This window comes from Capsella rubella, unplaced genomic scaffold (assembly GCF_000375325.1).
Source record: "Capsella rubella cultivar Monte Gargano unplaced genomic scaffold, Caprub1_0 scaffold_7, whole genome shotgun sequence".
In the NCBI taxonomy this organism is placed as follows: domain Eukaryota; kingdom Viridiplantae; phylum Streptophyta; class Magnoliopsida; order Brassicales; family Brassicaceae; genus Capsella; species Capsella rubella.
The window spans coordinates 17,210,624-17,230,244 of NW_006238917.1; the positions used below are offsets into that span (position 1 = coordinate 17,210,624).

The 19,621-nt window shown below is 32.4% G+C and overlaps 5 protein-coding genes across 7 annotated transcripts; 2 read left to right on the plus strand and 3 right to left on the minus strand.

Moving 5' to 3' along the window:
- Positions 1-105: 105 nt before the first annotated feature.
- On the plus strand, positions 106-839 carry LOC17880129. Its single transcript, XM_006285977.2, has one exon. The coding sequence runs from the start codon at positions 152-154 to the stop codon at positions 761-763; it is 612 nt and encodes a 203-aa protein (XP_006286039.2). The 5' UTR covers positions 106-151; the 3' UTR covers positions 764-839.
- A 550-nt stretch (positions 840-1,389) lies between these two features.
- Positions 1,390-5,153, minus strand: LOC111829362 (probable disease resistance protein RPP1). 3 transcript variants are annotated; one of them, XM_023778313.1, is made up of 5 exons: positions 4,520-4,711; positions 4,128-4,312; positions 3,169-3,884; positions 2,775-3,077; positions 1,390-2,689 (listed from the first exon to the last, which is right to left on the minus strand). In XM_023778313.1, the coding sequence occupies exons 1-5, from the start codon at positions 4,684-4,686 to the stop codon at positions 1,565-1,567; spliced, it is 2,496 nt and encodes an 831-aa protein (XP_023634081.1). In that variant the 5' UTR covers positions 4,687-4,711; the 3' UTR covers positions 1,390-1,564. The 3 variants fall into 3 exon arrangements, with proteins under 3 accessions (XP_023634081.1, XP_023634080.1, XP_023634082.1); XM_023778312.1 differs by having other exon boundaries at positions 3,169-4,312; positions 4,520-4,934; XM_023778314.1 differs by lacking the exons at positions 2,775-3,077; positions 3,169-3,884; positions 4,128-4,312 and having other exon boundaries at positions 1,679-1,813; positions 4,520-5,153.
- Positions 5,154-10,624: 5,471 nt separating this feature from the next.
- On the minus strand, positions 10,625-15,666 carry LOC111829364 (probable disease resistance protein RPP1). The gene is made up of 5 exons (XM_023778316.1): positions 15,428-15,666; positions 13,490-13,966; positions 12,349-13,009; positions 11,939-12,241; positions 10,625-11,767 (listed from the first exon to the last, which is right to left on the minus strand). The coding sequence occupies exons 1-5, from the start codon at positions 15,625-15,627 to the stop codon at positions 10,625-10,627; spliced, it is 2,784 nt and encodes a 927-aa protein (XP_023634084.1). The 5' UTR covers positions 15,628-15,666.
- Positions 15,667-16,985: 1,319 nt separating this feature from the next.
- Positions 16,986-17,641, plus strand: LOC17880127. The gene has a single exon (XM_006285508.2). It carries the CDS (start codon positions 16,986-16,988, stop codon positions 17,625-17,627), a length of 642 nt encoding a protein of 213 aa, XP_006285570.1. The 3' UTR covers positions 17,628-17,641.
- Positions 17,642-18,455: 814 nt separating this feature from the next.
- Positions 18,456-19,000, minus strand: LOC17878903 (putative defensin-like protein 180). The gene is made up of 2 exons (XM_023779645.1): positions 18,879-19,000; positions 18,456-18,793 (listed from the first exon to the last, which is right to left on the minus strand). The coding sequence occupies exons 1-2, from the start codon at positions 18,928-18,930 to the stop codon at positions 18,474-18,476; spliced, it is 372 nt and encodes a 123-aa protein (XP_023635413.1). The 5' UTR covers positions 18,931-19,000; the 3' UTR covers positions 18,456-18,473.
- Positions 19,001-19,621: the final 621 nt, after the last annotated feature.

Here is a 19,621-nt window from a genome sequence, read left to right on the forward strand (position 1 = left end):
TCAGCATCATGAATAAACAAGTCATACGATCATTATGAAAATGGATCGACACTATAAATGAATTCCTAAAAAATCAAATACATATACCAAACTTTTACCGAACATTTGAAAATAATCCACACTCCTTCATTTAATTCCCCTATATATAAAAATGTGTTTTACCATAACCATGCCCTCCAATATTTTCTCGAGAAATTTTCTAACAATGCCAGAAAATGATAGTGACAGTCCAAGAATCTCATTTTCTAACGAGTTTCGCCATTCTGATTCCATACCAATAGAGCAACGTCTGGTACAACAACCTCCATTAGATTTCTCCAACTTTTACTGGGGCTTCCCATTCGAGTTCTCGATATCTCGCCACGCAATCTCCTGCGAGAGCTCGTGGTCCGCCGAAGATTTCTTCAATGAAGGCAAAATCCTCCCAATAGAAATGAAAAAGATCCCGGAACCATTAAATCGTAACAAATCAAATAAATATAAAACTGGTTTACCTAAACCGGATATTAACCCAATCGAAGATTTTGAAATAGAAGAAATCGGAGACGACCAGGAAGATGAGGTAAAGTTACAATTACTTGGGTATAATAACTCAACTAGTTCGAATTCTCTGAAGCGTCAGGTTTCTTCATCTTCTTCTTCTTCTTCTTTAAACGATGGCTTTATGAAACCGGCAGTGAACATGAACCAAAATTTCAATAGGAAGTTTCTACTCATTTCTAAATACTACTCATGCATATCTAGTACTTGTAGTCAATCATAAGCAATGTATTGTAAAATACTTTGACCCCTAACAAGACTAGACAAGTGATTTAGTACCTCCAAGTAATGCTTGTGGATTCTTGGCCAATTTGGGACCAAATTTCAATAGGAGTTTCTACATCTTTCTAAACACTCTTCATGCATATCTAGCACTTGTAATCAATAATAAACAATGTATTAAAACACATTTGACCCCAAACAACACTAGACAATTGATTTACTACTTCCATACAATGATTGTGGGCTTTTGGCCAATTTAAGTCCAAATTTCAATGAGTTTCTTCACATTTCTAAACACTCTTCATGCATATCTAGCACTTGTATGCAATCATAAGCAATTTATTTAAACATATTTTGACCCCAAAAAATACCAGACAAGTGATTTACTATTTCTAAGCAATGCTTGTGGGTTTTTGGCCAATTTTAGACCAAATTTCAATAGAAGTTTCTACACATTTCTTAACACTCTTCATGCATATCTAACAACTGTAATCAGCCGTAAGCAATGTATTGTAACACATTTTTACTCCAAACAACACTAGACAAGTGATCTTCCCGGCAATGCTTGTGGTTTCTTCGCCAATTTGGGACAAAGTTTCAACAGGAGGTTTCTTAGAGAGTGTTGTATTAAAGGAAGAAAGAAAAAAACTGCATATGAAAGTACCCCGTTCACACACTACCAAAAAAAAATGTACATAGTTCACAAATTATAAAAGTGTCTACTTTACAAAACACCTCTTGTTTATTCTCTGGATGTCTCAACCAAAGTCTTGAATTACTTTGGTCAATAACATGAAGGGACTTAGAGTTGGAGTACTCCATATTCTTTTATCCTTACTTCGTTACTGTCAAGGTGGAGTTTAAACAAAAGCTCATTGGAGGTAACTTCCGCTTCAAGTTCAAAGGTGAGCAAATGCTCTGTTAAAAAGGGAGGCACAATAAAGCTATATGCAGGAGCAATGACGCTAGATTTATGTTTGTCCATGATGTCATAGTATGCCACTATTTCCTTCGTCGTCTCATTATTATCATTAACCAGCAATATGCAAGCCTTAAATCTCAAGATTGTAGAAAGGGGCCGTTGTTTCAAACTTACTATCACGAAACATCCAGAATTACCTCGATGAGTGAAGTTTGCAGGCACTTTTCTACTCGGTAAGAGCGCACATGTAATACTAGTCTGGATGAGTTGTCTTGTTTCTTTATTCAGCTTCAAACGGTTAGTAAACTTGAGATATTTCTTCGGATGATTGTAAAAGGAGCAACCATGTTTCTCCAATGACTGGCCGTTTTCGATCCATTGGTACGATACTGAAAGCTGTGGGACTGCTACCAGCTTCTTGTATCCCTCTAGTATAAGTGTCTCAAGGCGAGGTATTTTATTGACCCATGAAGGAATTTCTTTCGTTTCCGTATCCTTAAAGTGCAACTTTGTGATGAAAGCAAGAGCATGCGAGAATCCTAGAATGTTTTCATTGTATGAAATTTCCAAGTCATGAAGACGAGACCATGACTTGATCGACGTAGGCACCTCTCTGATTGCAGTTCTCATGAGCTTGAGATCCTTAATATTTGTGGAGATCTCAGGAAAACTCTTCAGTAGTAAACAATTAGTGAGATTAAGTTTATCGAGAGATTTCAAGTTTATGTTGATAGGAAGAACCGCTAGCTTTGAACATCCTTGCAACTGTAGTTCTTGCAATTTATGAAGTTTTCCAATAGAGAACGGAAGCTCCACCAAGCTAGTGCACATTCCAAGATACAATTTCTGGATATTAGTGTTGTTTCCAATAGAGGTGGGGATCTCCATCAAACTTTCACATTTAGTGAGGATCAATTCTTGAAGTTTAGTGGCAGCTGAAAGATCAGGTAACTCATTTAGGTTTTTTGACCCTCTCAAATTTATCCACTTGAGGTTTCTAGGCGACTGCACAAACAAACACATATGAGAGAAGAATATATTGAATGCTAAAATCAATAAACTTGAAGAGAACCACATAACATTTTTGTACCTGATGTCCTTCCCACAACTTCTGAATATTGCTATCTTTCATTTCTAGTGCAACAAGGTACTCCGTACAAAAATTGAAAGGCAGAAATGTCATCGGAAACAAATTCCACTCTAGTAATATAAGTTTTCGAGATAGATAATTCAAACTTTGTGGTAAGCAAGATTTATCGCTTTGGTCACCATGTGGACCATTGAATCTTAAGAATTGAAGATTAGACATTCCTTCAAACGCTCTCTCACTTATATTCATTCCATCTAACGCCTTGTATGGATCAAAATTTATGCCTATTACACTACTAGTACCCTGAAAAAGACCAAAAATTAGATAAAATAGAGAACAAGGGATGTTTAGCTATCAGAGAACCAGAAAGCAGAAGAATATTAATAATACTAACCGTATTATCATAGAGTACTTCACAAATATCTCTAGCATCAACCAAAAATTGATGCTTCCAAGGCTCATTAATGGATTGATTCCCAGGCGAATGACGAACTATATCCCTTCCTAGTTGTACTAGTGGATTATGCATCTCTATCCATCTATCGCCATTATATATGTCACCCCTTTCAATAGATATGAGAGATTTCTTAGCTAGAAGTTGAAGTCTTTGGCTCACATCAAAGAATTTGTGCGCAAGATACCCTTCCACCTTCTCAACACAATGATAGTTAAAAAAACAAGCTATATGAAGAAATAGATCTTTGTCTTCACCACACAAAGCATCATAACTGAACTTTAAAATGCTTTTAATATTGCCATCAAGACGAGTCCTTAACCTTGGTAGTGCACTTATCCACTCTTGCTTAGACATTCCACGAAAATAGGAGCCCATCACTCTTAGTCCCAATGGTAGTTCACCTAAAAGTATTGTAACTTGCCATGCAAGCTCCTCAAAACCATCTTTAGGGAAATTTTGACCAAAAGCATACAAACAAAAGATTTGACAAGCTTCATATGTTGATGGAAACTCCACCTTGTAAATATGGTTGATGCCATGAGCCTCCAAAAGTTTTTTGTCTTGCGTTGTGATGATAATACGACTTCCATGACCGAACCAGTGAGTTTCTTTCGCGATAGAATCTAGCTGTATGGATTGATCAATGCTATCAAGAACAATAAGCACTTTCTTGTCGTTCAACCTATCTTGGATAATGCCTAAATGAGGAAGCTCCATATCCTTATGGTTAAATATCTGGGACATAAATTGTTTTTGTAACTGCATCTTTGCACTATACTCATCAGAACATGCTGGTCTTATATACATCCACTCTTTGACATTCTCCATGAAGATACTCAACTCAAAATTTTCAGAAATTTTGCTATATAAGACTCTGGCAATGGTAGTCTTCCCAATCCCAGACGGACCCCAAATCCCAATCATCCTTACTTTATCAGATCCCATGCATAACAATGATTCCATTTCTTTCATATGAGCTCCCATCCCAACTAAACCATCAAAGTCTCTTGACGGTGTAGAAAGATTCAACATGTTTGACACATCAGTGGCGATTTTTTCAGTCATGGCTGCTTCATTATCCCTAACAAATGAAGACATCAATTTATACATATGTTAATTATTAATTAAAAGATATTCACATACACATCCAAAAGATGTGTTAGTAATATATGAATACACATCCAAAATATTCATATACACAAAGATATCATTTATAAGCTACATATAAATATAGTTTGATGTGTTAATAATATATGAATGACAACAAGTATAATTCAAAAGGACGTACCAGTTGCGCGAGTGCTCTCCAGCTATTGTCGCCACACTTTCCAAAGCTTTTCTCCATCTCTTAATCTCATCTTTTGTTTTGCCTCTACAAGTTTTATTGAAGACCTTCCCAAAATCTCCGGTCTGCTTCTTTACATCAGTTGGATCAACGTCATAGAATATGGTCATCACTCTTTGACCAAACTCTTCTCTACACTTCATGATCTCCACCAACTCGTTAAGGCACCATGAAGAAGAAGCATAGTTCTTAGAGAGCAAGACGATCGCGATCTTTGATCCTCTGATAGCTTCTATGAGCTCAGGACCAATTGACTTGCTCCTCTCGATATCATTATCAATAAATGGTTCGATCCCCTTTCCTTTGAACTCTTTTAGGATGTGAGTAAGAATGGTTTTTCGAACATCAGTTCCGTGGAAGCTCGGGAAGACATGGTGTTTCCGAGTTCGAGAGAAAGAAGATGGTGTGGATGAAAGAGATAAAGTTTGAGAAGAAGGAGAAGAAGCTATTGATTTGTTTTCTTGATGGGATTTGTATTTTATATAATACATGAAAAACCAAAGAGTGAAGAAGGTTACTGCAGCAACACAAAAACCAGAGTAAAAAGAAGAATCCATGGAGTATGATTCAGAGAAGATCAATATCTCAGAGACTTTTTAGAAAGCAATGGATTAAAAATCAATGGTAAGAAGCATAATATTTAGCCCACATGCAAGTCAAACTAAAAGAAATAAAACTTCACTTGAAAAATCACAACTTGTTTAAACTAATACTTATATTATGCAGGGGTTATATAATTTTTAATCATGGAAAAACGCTGGTTTTTGAGCGTTTAGACAAAACTGCTGACGGTTAGACAATGAAATACGAAGGTAAGATGCATAATTAGTCAAATAAAAATAAACAAAACTTCTCTTAAGAAATTTCAACTTGGTTTAAATAAGGATAAATGCTAAATAGGTGTATCGATTAGGTACAATGTTGGGTGTAATTCGGAAGATGGAGCATAGTCAAGGTTTTATTTTTTTAACTAAGAGATTTTGGAACCGAATTTCATACAATCCCTTAAATCCGAGACCAGAACATGTTATATAATCTTGTTCTAAGCGTTATTGGAATCAGTGACCTCTATTTTTCTGCCAAAATTGTTTATCAGTTAAGTTATTAACGCTTGATTAAAGAAGATAGAGATGAACATACGTTTCCACATTCATGACCCTATAATGTGGCCATGAGGATCAGAAACTTTGCAGATCCTCTCAGAGCTCGTATCAAATGTCTGTACTATGTATATATATGTAATGCATCTACATATATAAAGTTAGCTTTTTCTCTCTTTTCATGATGCCACCTAAGCATCCACTTAAGCCACATTTTTGTTTAAACATTAAAATAAATTTAAAACATTCATTTAGTACATATTTATGTTACTTATTTAATTAATAGAAAGTTTATATAAATAAAATAATTATGTAAAAAATGAAATGTTAAAATAAGAAAAACAATACTTTAATTTTTTATTAGTGTAATAATATAATTCAACTTTCATTTTAAATTGATCATAATTTAATATTTTAAATATGTTACTGAGTTTTAGAATGAAAGTAAAATTTAAATTTATGGTAGACTAAAACAACATTTATGTATGAGAATTTTTGAGAAATACCCCTTTTGGTGTATCCCTTTTTAAAAATACCCCCTTTATCTATCCATTTTCAAAAATACCCCTTTTTAAATATTAAAAATTATAAAGTTTTATATAGTTTAGAAGGTACTTCTATATAATAACTACTACTGTGAGATTCAATACAAATATTTTAAAATGTATTAAATAGTTTTAAATCGTTTTTATAAGTTTTATAAGGTTTTTAAAAGGTATTTAAAAGGGTTTATACGGTTTTTATAAGGTTTTTATAAAGTTTTTATAATTTATTTTTACGCTATTTATGAAAGGTATATAAAATTTTATACACATATAAAGGTGATTTGTGTATATATTTATAAGATTACACACATATTTAGATAAATTTCAACATTTTTAGTGGGTTTTTGATAAAGTTTGAAAAGGGGGTATTTTTAAAAAGAGGTATATGAAAAGGGGTATTTTTGAAATTCCCCCTTTATGTAATTGTATATATAAAATTATAAAGAGGAAAAATAAAATGAAAGTGAAATATTAGTTTATAACATGATCAAAAAGAAAAAAAATGATATTTTATAAATTGAATCAAATGCTTTTAATCCAAATTTGAGTATTGAAATATAATAATTAAAGAGAAAATAATTATAATATTTTTTGAAAATCAATTAAAAAATAATAAAATATCACAATATGAATAAAAAATCAACGAAACAAAATTATAAACCTCCCGCGCGGAGCGCGGGTCAACTGCTAGTCTATATATATAAAGTTAACTTTTTCTCTCTTCTCCTTATGCCACATCATCTTCCACATCAGCTGCCACATCATCATTCATCTTAATTTTTTACATTGATTTAGAATTACAACACTTTAGTTTTTAATTTCTTTTCTACCTCATAACTTAGCCTTTATTTTATTTTTATATTCAATAGTGGTTTAAAAATATATATATATATATAGTAAAAAACATTTATGTCCAAAATAAATAAAACAAGTATCTATTTATAAAGTAATGATCAATTTTTTGATTAATGGGGCTAAATACAAAACAAAATACAAAACAAGGATATTTTTACTATACATATAGATATACCACTAAATTGATATCATCCGAAGCCACATCAGACGAGAACACAACTAATTTTAGGCATAAGAAGTAGAAAAAAAACTAAAAAGTAAAATGAAAACACTTGGATAAATAAATAAGTGGATTCACCAGAATAATTTGGCCTACAAGAATTGAAGGCTTTTGAAATGTAAGGTTCTAACAGCTACTATTTGACCTAAATTAAAGTTAAAAAAATAACAATAAACATTTAATATACTAAATTAATACAAAAACAAGAGTAAAAACAAAAAACAAAAAAAAATCAAAAAATAAAAAAATAATTATAAAACTCCCGCGCGCAGCGCGGGTCAACAACTAGTATTAATATATTATTTGACACAAACTGAACTCAAATATTCAATAATGGGGGCCAAATTGATTGATAATACGTGAAGATATGATAAGAGACTTTGATAACACCTAACAGTTATGTAGGTTTATAAATATTTAATCCGAAGATGGAACGAATCCTCCGAAAAACTGGAAGTGGAAAAGTGGAAGTATCTCATACATTTATAAATTATATTGATATCCACTATAAATTATATTGATATCCACTCGTTAGTTAGTAATTTAGTACAGTTAAACCATAGATTTTTTAATAGATAGCTCATAGTTCCTTAGCGATGGACAAAAAACCGTAACAAAAAAGTAATGTGTCATTATATACATATATTTTGAAAATTTTACCTAATTATTAATTTATAATATTGATGGGACCATAGATTTAGAAAGGATTTTCAAAATAATTATTATCTTATTATTTTATCGAAATGTGTCTAAAATTACACTGATCCCAACTTGGGACCGAAAAATTTTATTAATTTATAGAGATTATTAATTTAACGAGTATTAATTTTAGTTTTTTACTAAACCGTAAAACCAAGTACAGCTTCTTAGACCATCCTTATTCATGGAATCTTACCAGATACTTTCTTATGCAAATATTAATCCTAAGATACCATGCCCTTAGACCAAGATTATTGGCAAGATCTTAAGTGTAAGAATTACACTAGTAAAGATCTTAAATAAGATAGCTTCTAGTGTAATTCTTACACTTAAGATCTTGCCTTTAATGTTGCCCTTAGGAGTTTGCGCCGCATTGTGTGGTTGTCGACTCTCCCAATGGTGTGGACATCGTAGAGACCCGACCGAAAGATCTCGCGTAAGGGGGTGGTTTACGGATCTCCCGTCTCAGTTTTTGCAGTTGCCCGTCCCTTAGCCGTGCATAGTTGATCGCCTCTCTCAAGGATTTAGGTTGAAACATCCGAATACCCTCTGAGATCGCCTTGATATCCCGATGCCTGCGTCTGGTTGTCTTCTGTTCGTCAGTTACTGCGAGAGCCCGACGATCCTCCATTCTCACGGTTACTCACGGCGTCGAGTAAACGTGCTTGTGCTTCCTCTATCCTCCGGAGCTTGGCCTCCAAATCTCCCTTAAGATCCACCACTGCCACGCTCATCTTGCATCAACCCTTGGCTAGTCTCCAACTCGTCCAACCGTTCCTTGTGGGTGCCCATCGGCTCGACGGATGCCTCCGGAGACGCGATGTTCTTCCCTTTGCGTTTAGAATGTCGAAGCAAAATGATTGTTTGAACAAAAGAAAAGAAAAAAATGCTCTGATACCACTGATACGTCCCTCTTCAAAGCTTAGAGAATTGCTAAAGAACCATTGATATTTTTTGGGTAGTAAGACTACCTCTTTTTGGTTTTTTCATTGATATAAATAAGAGAATTACAAAGCCAAGTCTCGTGAATAATCACGATCTAACAACTGAGGGAAAATGGGAAAGGGGTTGAGTGGTTCCTTATAAGATGGACGACCACTTCAACTTATTTGCAAAACTCAAAAATACGATAAATAAAAGAAATACTCCACGAGTGCGTCAATCCATGTAACGTCGGTTTGGTCTTCTCACTCGAACCGGTCGGTTTGACGAACCCGCATTAGACCCAACTTGGTTCCTATCAATGATCTCCACCAACTCATTCAGGCTCCAAGAGGAAGAAGCATAGTTCTTTAAAGCCAAAACAATCGCGTTATTTGATCTTTTGATCGCTTCTCTGAGCTCAAGGCCGAAAGACTCGCCCCTCTCGATATCATTATCAATGAATGGGTTGATTCCTTTTCCTTTGAACTCTTTTAGGATGTGAGCAAGAAAATTCTTTCGAACATCTGCCCCATGGAAGCGTGGGAAGACATCGTGTTTCCGATTTCGGGACAAAGATGATGGAGTACATGAAAGGGACAAAGAAGAGGAAGATGAAGAATCTTCTGTTGTTTTGTTTTCTTCATTGACTTGTTGGGAAGAATCTATGAGCTCAGGACCAATTGACTTGCTCCTCTCGATATCATTATCAATGAATGGATCAATCCCTTTTCCTTTAAAGTCTTTTAGGATGTGAGTAAGAAAGGTTTGAGGAGATGGGGTTGATGAAAGAGATAAAGTTTGAGAAGAAGGAGAAGAATCCATGGAGTATGATTGAGAGAAGATCAATATCTCAGAGACTTTTCAGTAAGCAATTGCAGAAGTAAATGTAAAGGACTAGTTCATATATATTCTCTCTCGAGTTTTCTATAAATATATTATTTGTTTCTTGGAATTAATCTCTCTTTTTGGTTTACCTGTAATTAAGAAAAAAAATATAAATTGACACAAACTGAACTCAAATATTCATTAATATAATGTAAAAAGATGTTAAGAGGATTTGATAATTCCTAAAAATGTGAGGTTTATAATCTTTTAAATTTTAATCATGTAGTTTCCTAATGATGTAGGTTTTATAATATATAGTCATAATTTCTTAGAAAATCCCTGGAAATGGATCGATAAAGACGCATAATATTTAAGCCTACAAGTCAAACAAAAATAAATACTAATAAAATCACAACTTGCTTAAATTGATACTCAAATAAAATGATGCAAGATTCATAATTTGAAATATTTTTCGAGCCAATGAATTGTATTATTTGAAAGATGGGACTAAAGTTTTTATAAAAAAAGGAATACAAAGTCAAGAGGAAGACTAAAGGCATTGAGATTCTCATCTTTATAAGTACATATAGGGATTAAGTGGAACAAGTACGTAAAATGATTGAACTAGTTTAAAAGTACTGAGGATTGCTTGTAATCCAAGAAACTACTTCTGACATTATGTTTTAACGATATTGAGTTATATAAGTTGAACCATGATAATGACTAAAATTACAAAGCCAAGTAAAGATGTTGTAAATGAAAAATATATATATTTTTTGCAAAAAAAAAAAAAAAAAAAAAATACAACTTCTAAAATCAAGAATTCAAGATGATCCGGACCAAAGTCTTGAGGTTTTTTCTCTAAAGAAAAGGATAGGACTTAGAGTTGGAGTACTCCACATCCTTTTATCACAGTTTGGTTAACATTATTAACATCAAACTCAACGAAAATCTCGTTGGACGTCGTCACATCAGCTTCAAATTCAAATGTGAGCAAATGGGAGGCTAAAATGGGAGGCACTCCAAAGCCATGTGCACGTCGCCATGGAACAACAACACCGACTTTGTGTTTGTCCTTAATACGATAGCATACCACAATTGATCTACCATTGTCAGATGTATTTACCAACAAGACACATGCCTTGAATCTCAAGGTAGTAGAAAGAGGCCTTTGTTTCAAAGTCACCATCACATAACTTCCGGTATTAGATCGGTAAGTGAAGTTTGAAGGCACTTGTCTTCCGGGTAAGATTGAAAATGTACTACTACTAGCCTGGATGAGTTCTATTGCTTCCTTATTCAGCTTCAAGCAGTTGACAAACCCGATATACATCGGTTTCTTGTGAAAGGAGCAATCAAGCCTCTCTAGTGAGTCACAATTTGTTACCCCTATGTTTGAAAAGGAATCAGAAAGCTGTGGGATTGTTACAAGCTTCTTGCATCCCTCTAGTAATAGTGTCTCGAGACGAGACATTTTCTTGACCCATAAAGGAATTTCTTGCATTTCGGTATCATCAGAAGACAACATTGTGATGGTGTCAAGAGCATGTGGGAATTCCTTGAGGTTTTCATGGTATGACATTACCAAGTAACGAAGACGAGACCATGACTTGATCCTCAACGGCACTTCTTTTATTGCAGTTCTTGTGAGACTGAGATGCTCAATGTTTGTAGAGATATCAGGAAAAGTTTTCACCAATAAGCAATCAGTCATATCAAGTCTATGGAGAGATTCCAAGTTAATGTTGGTAGGAAGCACCTCTAGCTTTGAGCATCCCCGCAATCTCAACTCTTGGAGTTTATGAAGGCTTCCTATAGAAAAGGGCAACTCCACCAAGCTAGTGCACATATCAAGATTTAACTTTTGGAGACTAGTGGCGTTTCCAATAGAGAGGGGAATCTCTTCCAAGCCTGAGCATCTAGTGAGATTCAAATCTTTAAGGTTAGTCGCAGTTGAGAAATCAGGTAGCTCCCTTAGGTTTCTCGAGTAACTTAAATTCATCCACTTCAGGCTTCCAAGTGGCTGTACAAACAAATAAAGACAACATATGTAAATACATTTACTAGCATATGAAACTAAAAGAAACTTCCAGAATTAAGATTAAATTCTAACAACATAATATTCAAACCAAATCCGAACCCTACCAAAAAAAAACATATTATCAAATAGAGAGAAAATACAACAATTATGTACCTGATTTCCTTCCCACAACTTCTCAAGTTTGCTTTTCCGCATATTTAGGCTGACTAGGTACTTTGTACAAAAATTGGAAGGCAAGGTTCTGATCGGAAAACAGATCCATTCTATTAATCTAAGTTTATGAGGTAGATAATTCAAACCTCGCGGTAAGTACAACTTATCGCTTCCCTCGCCGTATGGGGCCACAAATCTTAAGAATTTAAGGTTAGACATTCCTTCAAAAGCTTCCTCACTTATATTTAATCTGTCTGATAGGTTATTTAAGCCGAAACATATACCTATAACACTTCTACTACCCTGCCAAAAGACAAAAAGATAGAAAATGAGAGATAAGTAGGCTATTAAACAAATTTAATTTGTAGAGAACGAGGAAATTTTAGCCTAATAATATCATGTTAACTCACCGTGCCATCAGTAAGTACTTCACAAATATCTTTAGCATCAACCAAAAATCGACGCTTCCAAGGCTCGTGAATGGATTGGAGCCCATGTTGATGACGAACAATTTCTCTGCCCAATTGTACTAATAGATTATGCATTTTTATCACTCCATTGTTAATACCTTTGAAATCAAGAGCTATGAGAGATTTCTCAGCTAAGAGGTGAAAGCCTTGCCTCACATCCAGGAAATCTATAGCAAGATAATCTTCAACTTTCACCATTTCATCATTGTTAAAAAGGCATGCTATATGAAGGAATAAATCTCTATCTTCATTGCATAAAGCATCAAAACTGAACTTTAAAATGCTTTGAATACTAGCATCAAGGCAAGTCTTTAACCTTGGTAGTGCATTTACCCATTCATCCTTAGACATTCCTCGGAAGTTGGAGCCCATAACTCTTAGTCCCAATGGTAGTTCACCTAAAAGTCGTGTAACTTCCCAAGCAAGCTCCTCAAAACCATCTTTAGGAATTTTTTTACCAAAAGCATACATACAAAACATTTGATAAGCTTCATATGTTGATGGAAACTTAACCTTATAGATATGGTTGATGTCACGTTTCTTCAAAAGTTTTTGGTCTTGTGTTGTGATGATAATTCGACTCCCACGACCAAACCATTTACAGTAACCTCTATAAATTAATACTCGATAAATTAATAATCTCTATAAATTAATAAATTTCTTCGGTCCCAAGTTGGGACCAGTGTAATTTTAGACATATTTCGATAAAATAATAAGATAATAATTTTTTTGAAAATCTTTTGTAAATATATGGTCCCAATAATATTATAAATTAATAATTAGGTAAAATTTTCATAATATATGTATATATAGACACATTAGTTTTTGTTAGAGTTTATTTCTAATATTTTACTATATCAAAAATTGTTAGCGTTCTCTTTCAAGACATAATAATTATTATTTTCTTTGTAATTGATTATATAAAATACTAATTATCATGATTAAATCTCATTTTTAAATATTTTTCTGAAAAAACTTTCAAATTAGGAAAATCTCTTTAATTTATCGATAAATTAATACCTCTATAAATTAATAGATTTTCATGGTCCCAACATTATTAATTTATAGAGGTTTTACTGTAGATTCTTTTGCGACAGCATCTAGTTGCATTGATTGATTAATACCATCAAGAACAATAAGCACTTTCTTGTCGTTCAACCTATCGTGTGCAACTCCTAAATGAGGAAGCTCCATATCCTTATGGTTGAGTATCTGGTACATTAACTGTTTTTGTAAGTGCAACTTTGCACTATAAACATCAGAAAACAGAGATCTTGTTTGCATCAAATCTTTGATATTCTCCATAAAGGCACTCAATTCAAAATCGTTACATAACTTGCTATGTAAGACTCTGGCAATGGTTGTCTTTCCAATCCCAGACGGACCGCATATCCCAATCATCCTCACTTCATCAGAGTCTTGTTCCAACAACGATATTACTCTTTCTATATGAGCTTCCATCCCAATTAAATCGTCAAAGTCTCTCGACGGTGAGGAACGATTAAGCATGTCTAGAACATCAATGGTGATTTTTTCAATCATGATCGCTTCATTATCCCTAGGAAAATAAAAAAGAACTTTTATAAATATGTTAATTATTTGTGAAAATTTCTCATACACAAATAGAAATATTGCTTGTGTTGTCAGTTTTTAAAAAGATACTAATAAGTATTGTAATCTTTATTATAATATTAAAAGAGAAGTACAAATTAGAATATTGCAAAATTATTTTTACCAAAATAAAAAGAATATTGCAAAATTATGATTCAAATTCCATAATTTCTCTTTAATTATTGCTTTTAGAAAAAGAATTTAGAAATCAATAAGGGTAATTTGGTATTGATGAAAATGACATTTGGATCATCCAATTTACATAAATTTAAAGTCTAAATTTAATTTTTATATGACTAAGATTAATAATAAAATTTTATAAGTCAAACTAATTTTAAAATATGCAATATATAAAAAAAAATAATCTTACATATTTATAATGTTCGATTTTTATATATTTTATTTTTAAAACATTTACAAAAATAAAAAGAAACTTAATTCAAGATTTCAAAAAAGAGATTACATATTGTTAATATGTATTTAAAATTAGGCATTTATGATGATAATATTTGATAATTATGGTATCTTTTCAATGCTATGACGATAACAAATTCCAAAATTTTAGAGGATATTTTTTAGAATATTTAATATTTATGAAATAATATATTCATTGTTTACAAAAATTTTAAAAATCAAGGCCTTATATTATTCCTTAATTAAAAGTTTTTAATAAATATATATATATATATATATATTTAATTAGAAATATTTATTTTTACCATGATAATAATTATAATTTTTAATTTCATAAAATATTCAATGTGCAAAAACATTGTTTTGTTGTAAAAGATTTAGAGCTTGCGGATCAACATTATTTGTTATATGATGAATGAAATGAAACTGTTATTTCTTTGACACTTTAAAATGTGTAATTGCAAAAATTTATTACTATATTACATAGGTACTACGGGTTAAATCTAAAAGCTTAGAATCTAATTCTTACACTTTAAATAATGTTATTTTTAAAATTTTTGTATTTATAGATAAAATGTTATATCGTGGTATATTGTACCACAGGTTTAAAACCAATCTTCAGACCTGCTTAAATGTTTATGTAAAACGTAATAAAAAGAATAGATCATAAATTTTTATAATTCTCAACCTCTAAATATTTTTGCAACTTCTAAATTAATCATTCAAAACATTTGATAATGTTAGGAACAAAACCTCATGCTTAAGTTTATGCATGTGTAACCGCAACTACTCCGTCTAAATCAATCAAACTCTATATGACTACGATAAAAACATATAATTTTTAATAAAAGTAGTAAAACTAGCATAGTCTAACTACTATAAAAATAAATATTTTTCCGTGGTGTACCGCGGGTTATATCCTAATAAATATGTTTTGATGTGTTACGAAAATATTTACTTAGAGCAAGCTAAAACAAAACTCAAGAGGACAAACCAGTTGTGCGAATGCTCTCCAGCGATTTTTGCCACAGCCTCCAAAACTTCTCTCCATCTGTTAATCTCTTCTTCTGATTTACCGTCACAAGTTGTTTTGAAAACCTTCCCAAAATCTCCGGTTTGCTTCTTTACATCTGTTGGATCAACGTCATAGAATATGGTCATCACTGTTTGTCCCAACTCATCTCTACATTTCATGATCTCCACCAACTCGTTAAGGCACCACGACGAAGAAGCATAGTTCCTAGAGAGCAAGACAATTGCGATCTTGGATCCTCTTATAGCTTCTATGAGCTCAGGGCCGATAGACTTGCCCCTCTTGATATCATTATCAATGAATGGGTTGATTCCTTTTCCTTTGAACTCTTTTAGGATGTGAGCAAGAAAATTCTTTCGAACATCTGCCCCATGGAAGCTCGGGAAGACATCGTGTTTCCGATTTCGGGACAAAGATGATGGAGTACTACATGAAAGAGACAAAGAAGAGGAAGATGAAGAAGCTTCTGCTGTTTTGTTTTCTTCAAGAAATTTGTACTTTCCATAAAGCATCAAACATATAGTACTGAAAAGACTGAAGAAGGTTATTGCACCAACCAAAAAATTAAAGAAAACCCAAGAATCCATAAGAGTATGATTGAGAGAAGATCAATATAATCTCAAAGCTTTTCAGAAAAACAATCTGCAAAATGCTTTTATTGACTCAAAACAATATTCAATAATGGGGTCAAATTGATTGAAAATAACGTCAAGATCTTAAGAGATCGAATTTGATAATAATTTAATACGAAGATGGAACCCAAAGTTCATAATCATGCAAGGTTTATAGTTTTTAATGACCGACAGAACTGAACTAAGTCAAACAAACAAACAAAAAACGAAGTCAAACAAAAATAAATAAAGTCATTATTATATAATGGTTTTTGGATTTCGTAAGTCCCATTGAATTAATTTTTTTATTATTATTATTAAAACTTTGCTCTTAAGTCTTAATTTACTTTGGTTAACATTTTTATTCATTAATAAAGACTCTGGACAAGTACAGCGAGGTTAAAGAAAAATTGAAAATGCAGTATGAGTTAGGCTAGCTGTTAAAAACTATTTACTACATATATTTCAAATTAAGTATCGTTGTAGAATTTTAAAATAAGCATTTTCTTTTTCTTTTTTTTTCTAATTTTCAATGTGTATATATATGTTGGTTAAAATTTGTTATTTTTAAAATTTATTCGTTTCATGTATTAACAAATGTATTTTCATATAGATTTATGATGAGCAAAATATACATATTACAAGAGAAAAGCCTTGTATGAAGAATGAAGTATAGATTTTAGAAATTATCAGCATCATGAAGAGACAATTCATAAAGATCATTGATTGGGAAACTATGAATATATAATGAACTCCTAAAATTCAAATACATATACCAAACTTTTACCAAACATTTGAAAATAAACACACTGCTTCATTTAATTCCCCTATACATAATTCTACATATATAAAAAGAAGTATTACCATAACCATGCTCTCCAAGATATCCTCAAGAAAATTTTCTAACAATGTCGGAAAATGATAGTGACAGTCCAAGAATCTCATTTTCTAACGAGTTTCGCCATTCTGATTCCATACCAATAGAGCAACGTCCGGTACAACCTCCATTGGACTTCTCCAACTTCTACTGGGGCTTCCCTTTCGAGTTTTCGATATCACGCCACGCAATCTCCGGCGAGAGCTCGTGGTCGGCCGAAGAGTTCTTCGATGAAGGCAAAATCCTCCCTATAGAAATGAAAAAGATCCCGGAACCAATATATCGTAACAAATCAGATAAATATAAAACCGGTTTACCTAAACCGGATATTAACCCAATCGAAGATTTTGAGATAGAAGAAGTCGTAGACGACCAAGAAGATGAGGTAAAGTTGCCATTACTTGGGTATAATAACTCCACCGGTTTGAGTTCTATGAAGCGTCAAGTTTCATCTTCTTCTTCTTCTTCTTCTTCTTTAAACGATGGTTTTATGAAACCGGCACTGAAGAAGAGCCATGGTCGAGGTTATAGGTATAGAGGCAATGGAGGTGTGGTTAGGGTGAGTTCGTTTCTAGATATGGTTCCTTCGGGTAACATGTTTGGGTTAGGTTCGATAAATCTTGATTGTGGAAGAAACAAGAACAAGTTGAGATCACTGTTTTTTTATTGGTAAGAATTACATTTTGTGAAGTGTTTTAATTAGTCTCTTGTTACGTTTGTAAGGTTATAAGTATACGATGTATCATTCTTCTTAATTAAATACATAATTTTCTTTATTAATAATCCCAATTACTCGAATTAGAGCAGAACTTTAAAGAGAGTACAAATGAAACCTTGCTTCGTTGACTATACCAAGAAATTTGGTTGCAGTGTTATTACAATGATATATAATTAGTTAAGTTTTATTGAAGATATGAAAGTCCGACAAGTCAAGTGACAAGTAACCAATTCCATTTCTTCCCCGTCTTGTTTAGATAGTCTTTATCTTACATGGTGTGTCTAGATATTTTGATGATACACTGTAAAGGAAAATGAAGAAAAGTGCATCACCCATTAAACCAAAAGCTTTTGATTTTTAATAAATCACATTTTTAACATTTTACACATGAGAACCTAATGAATTAAATTAATATATCCTTACAAAAACATGTGATTTTGAAATTCTTTTATGTTTGATTAATTTTGACATTTTTTAAATGGGTGATCGGTGATCCACATTATAATAAGTGATTTAAGTTTAAAAATGACACTCAATTTGAAACAAAAATATCGAGTAGAGCATTAGTACTTATTTATTTGCATGTACAAGTTTTTAATTTCTGGATCAAAATTTATCTAATATATTAGTTTGGTTCATGGAAAGTGGAAACTATGTCATCAATAGTAGCAATAAGTCAATAACAATAATGTGTTTCCAAAAAAAAAATCAATAACAATAATGTTATATCCATATTATTGAAATTAATTACAATAACAAAACAAAGCCAATTGTGATTTATCAAATTCTATCAAACCGGTCTTAGCATTTGTACTCACATTGGCACAAATTATAGTTACCAAGGAAATTACAAGATCCACGTCCACTATTATATTTTTCTGCGCAGTTCGTATCACAACATTTTTCAGGACAATCTGCAGTGCACAAACCAGTTCCACCGCTGCAAATTTTGGAAGATGCAAGTGGTGCACACTCGTAAGTGCATGTGCACAACAATAACCCAACTGATCCATCACATTTGCTCATGGTCGATGGCCCGTGTTTGGTTTTACATCTTTCGTCGCAGTTTTCACAAGTGCCTAGGCTGTCGTTGCATGAATCTGCTCTTGTCTGATTCACAACTAGAGTAATATTGTATTGTATACCTTATTAAAATATAACATAAAAATAAGAGTACATGAAAGATATACAAAATATATAAAGTACCTGCGACAAATATAACAAGCAAGCTAACAAGGAATACAAGTGAAGTTGTCATCTTCGTACTTTCACGTTTTCTAAGTTTCTTATTAACGTCCTTTGTAAGAGAATTGGTACATCTATTTAAAATCAAGCTGAAGATCTTGAACAAGAAACATAATAATTCTAGGAAGAAAAGAATTTCAAATTAAGGACATTAATTTGTGGACCATAAAAGTTGAACCAATAAAGTGCATAAAGCACTCCATAAAATCTATACAATTTTCAAAATTAAAAAAAAAAAAATCACATTTGTCTTTTATGCAAGATTTTCAAAATGATTAATATTTATTTTAAATTTCAAAAAGTATAAATAAGGTTATATGTAATCTATTATTGTTTAAAACAAATGGAAAAATAAAAATAAATGATTGAATTATAAATAAAGTTATAATTAAATAAAGTTATATGTAATCTATTATTTTTCAAAACAAATGAAAAATGACTTAAATATAAATTTAATTAACTAATTTTTCTTTGACAATCAATATTAATTAAATGTAACGTCCAGACCGCCGTCTTTCTCAATGGGCCCATGTTCACCACAGCTCATGGGCCCACCTCTTAATGGGTCTCACGTCCTCGCATTAGGCCCATGAGCCCATTAATATCCGACGGTCGGTTTGCTACGTCCATGAGGCTTAAATACTTATTTACCGACCTTACAAATCACCACATATTAATTAAATGTAACACCTCGATCGTCATCT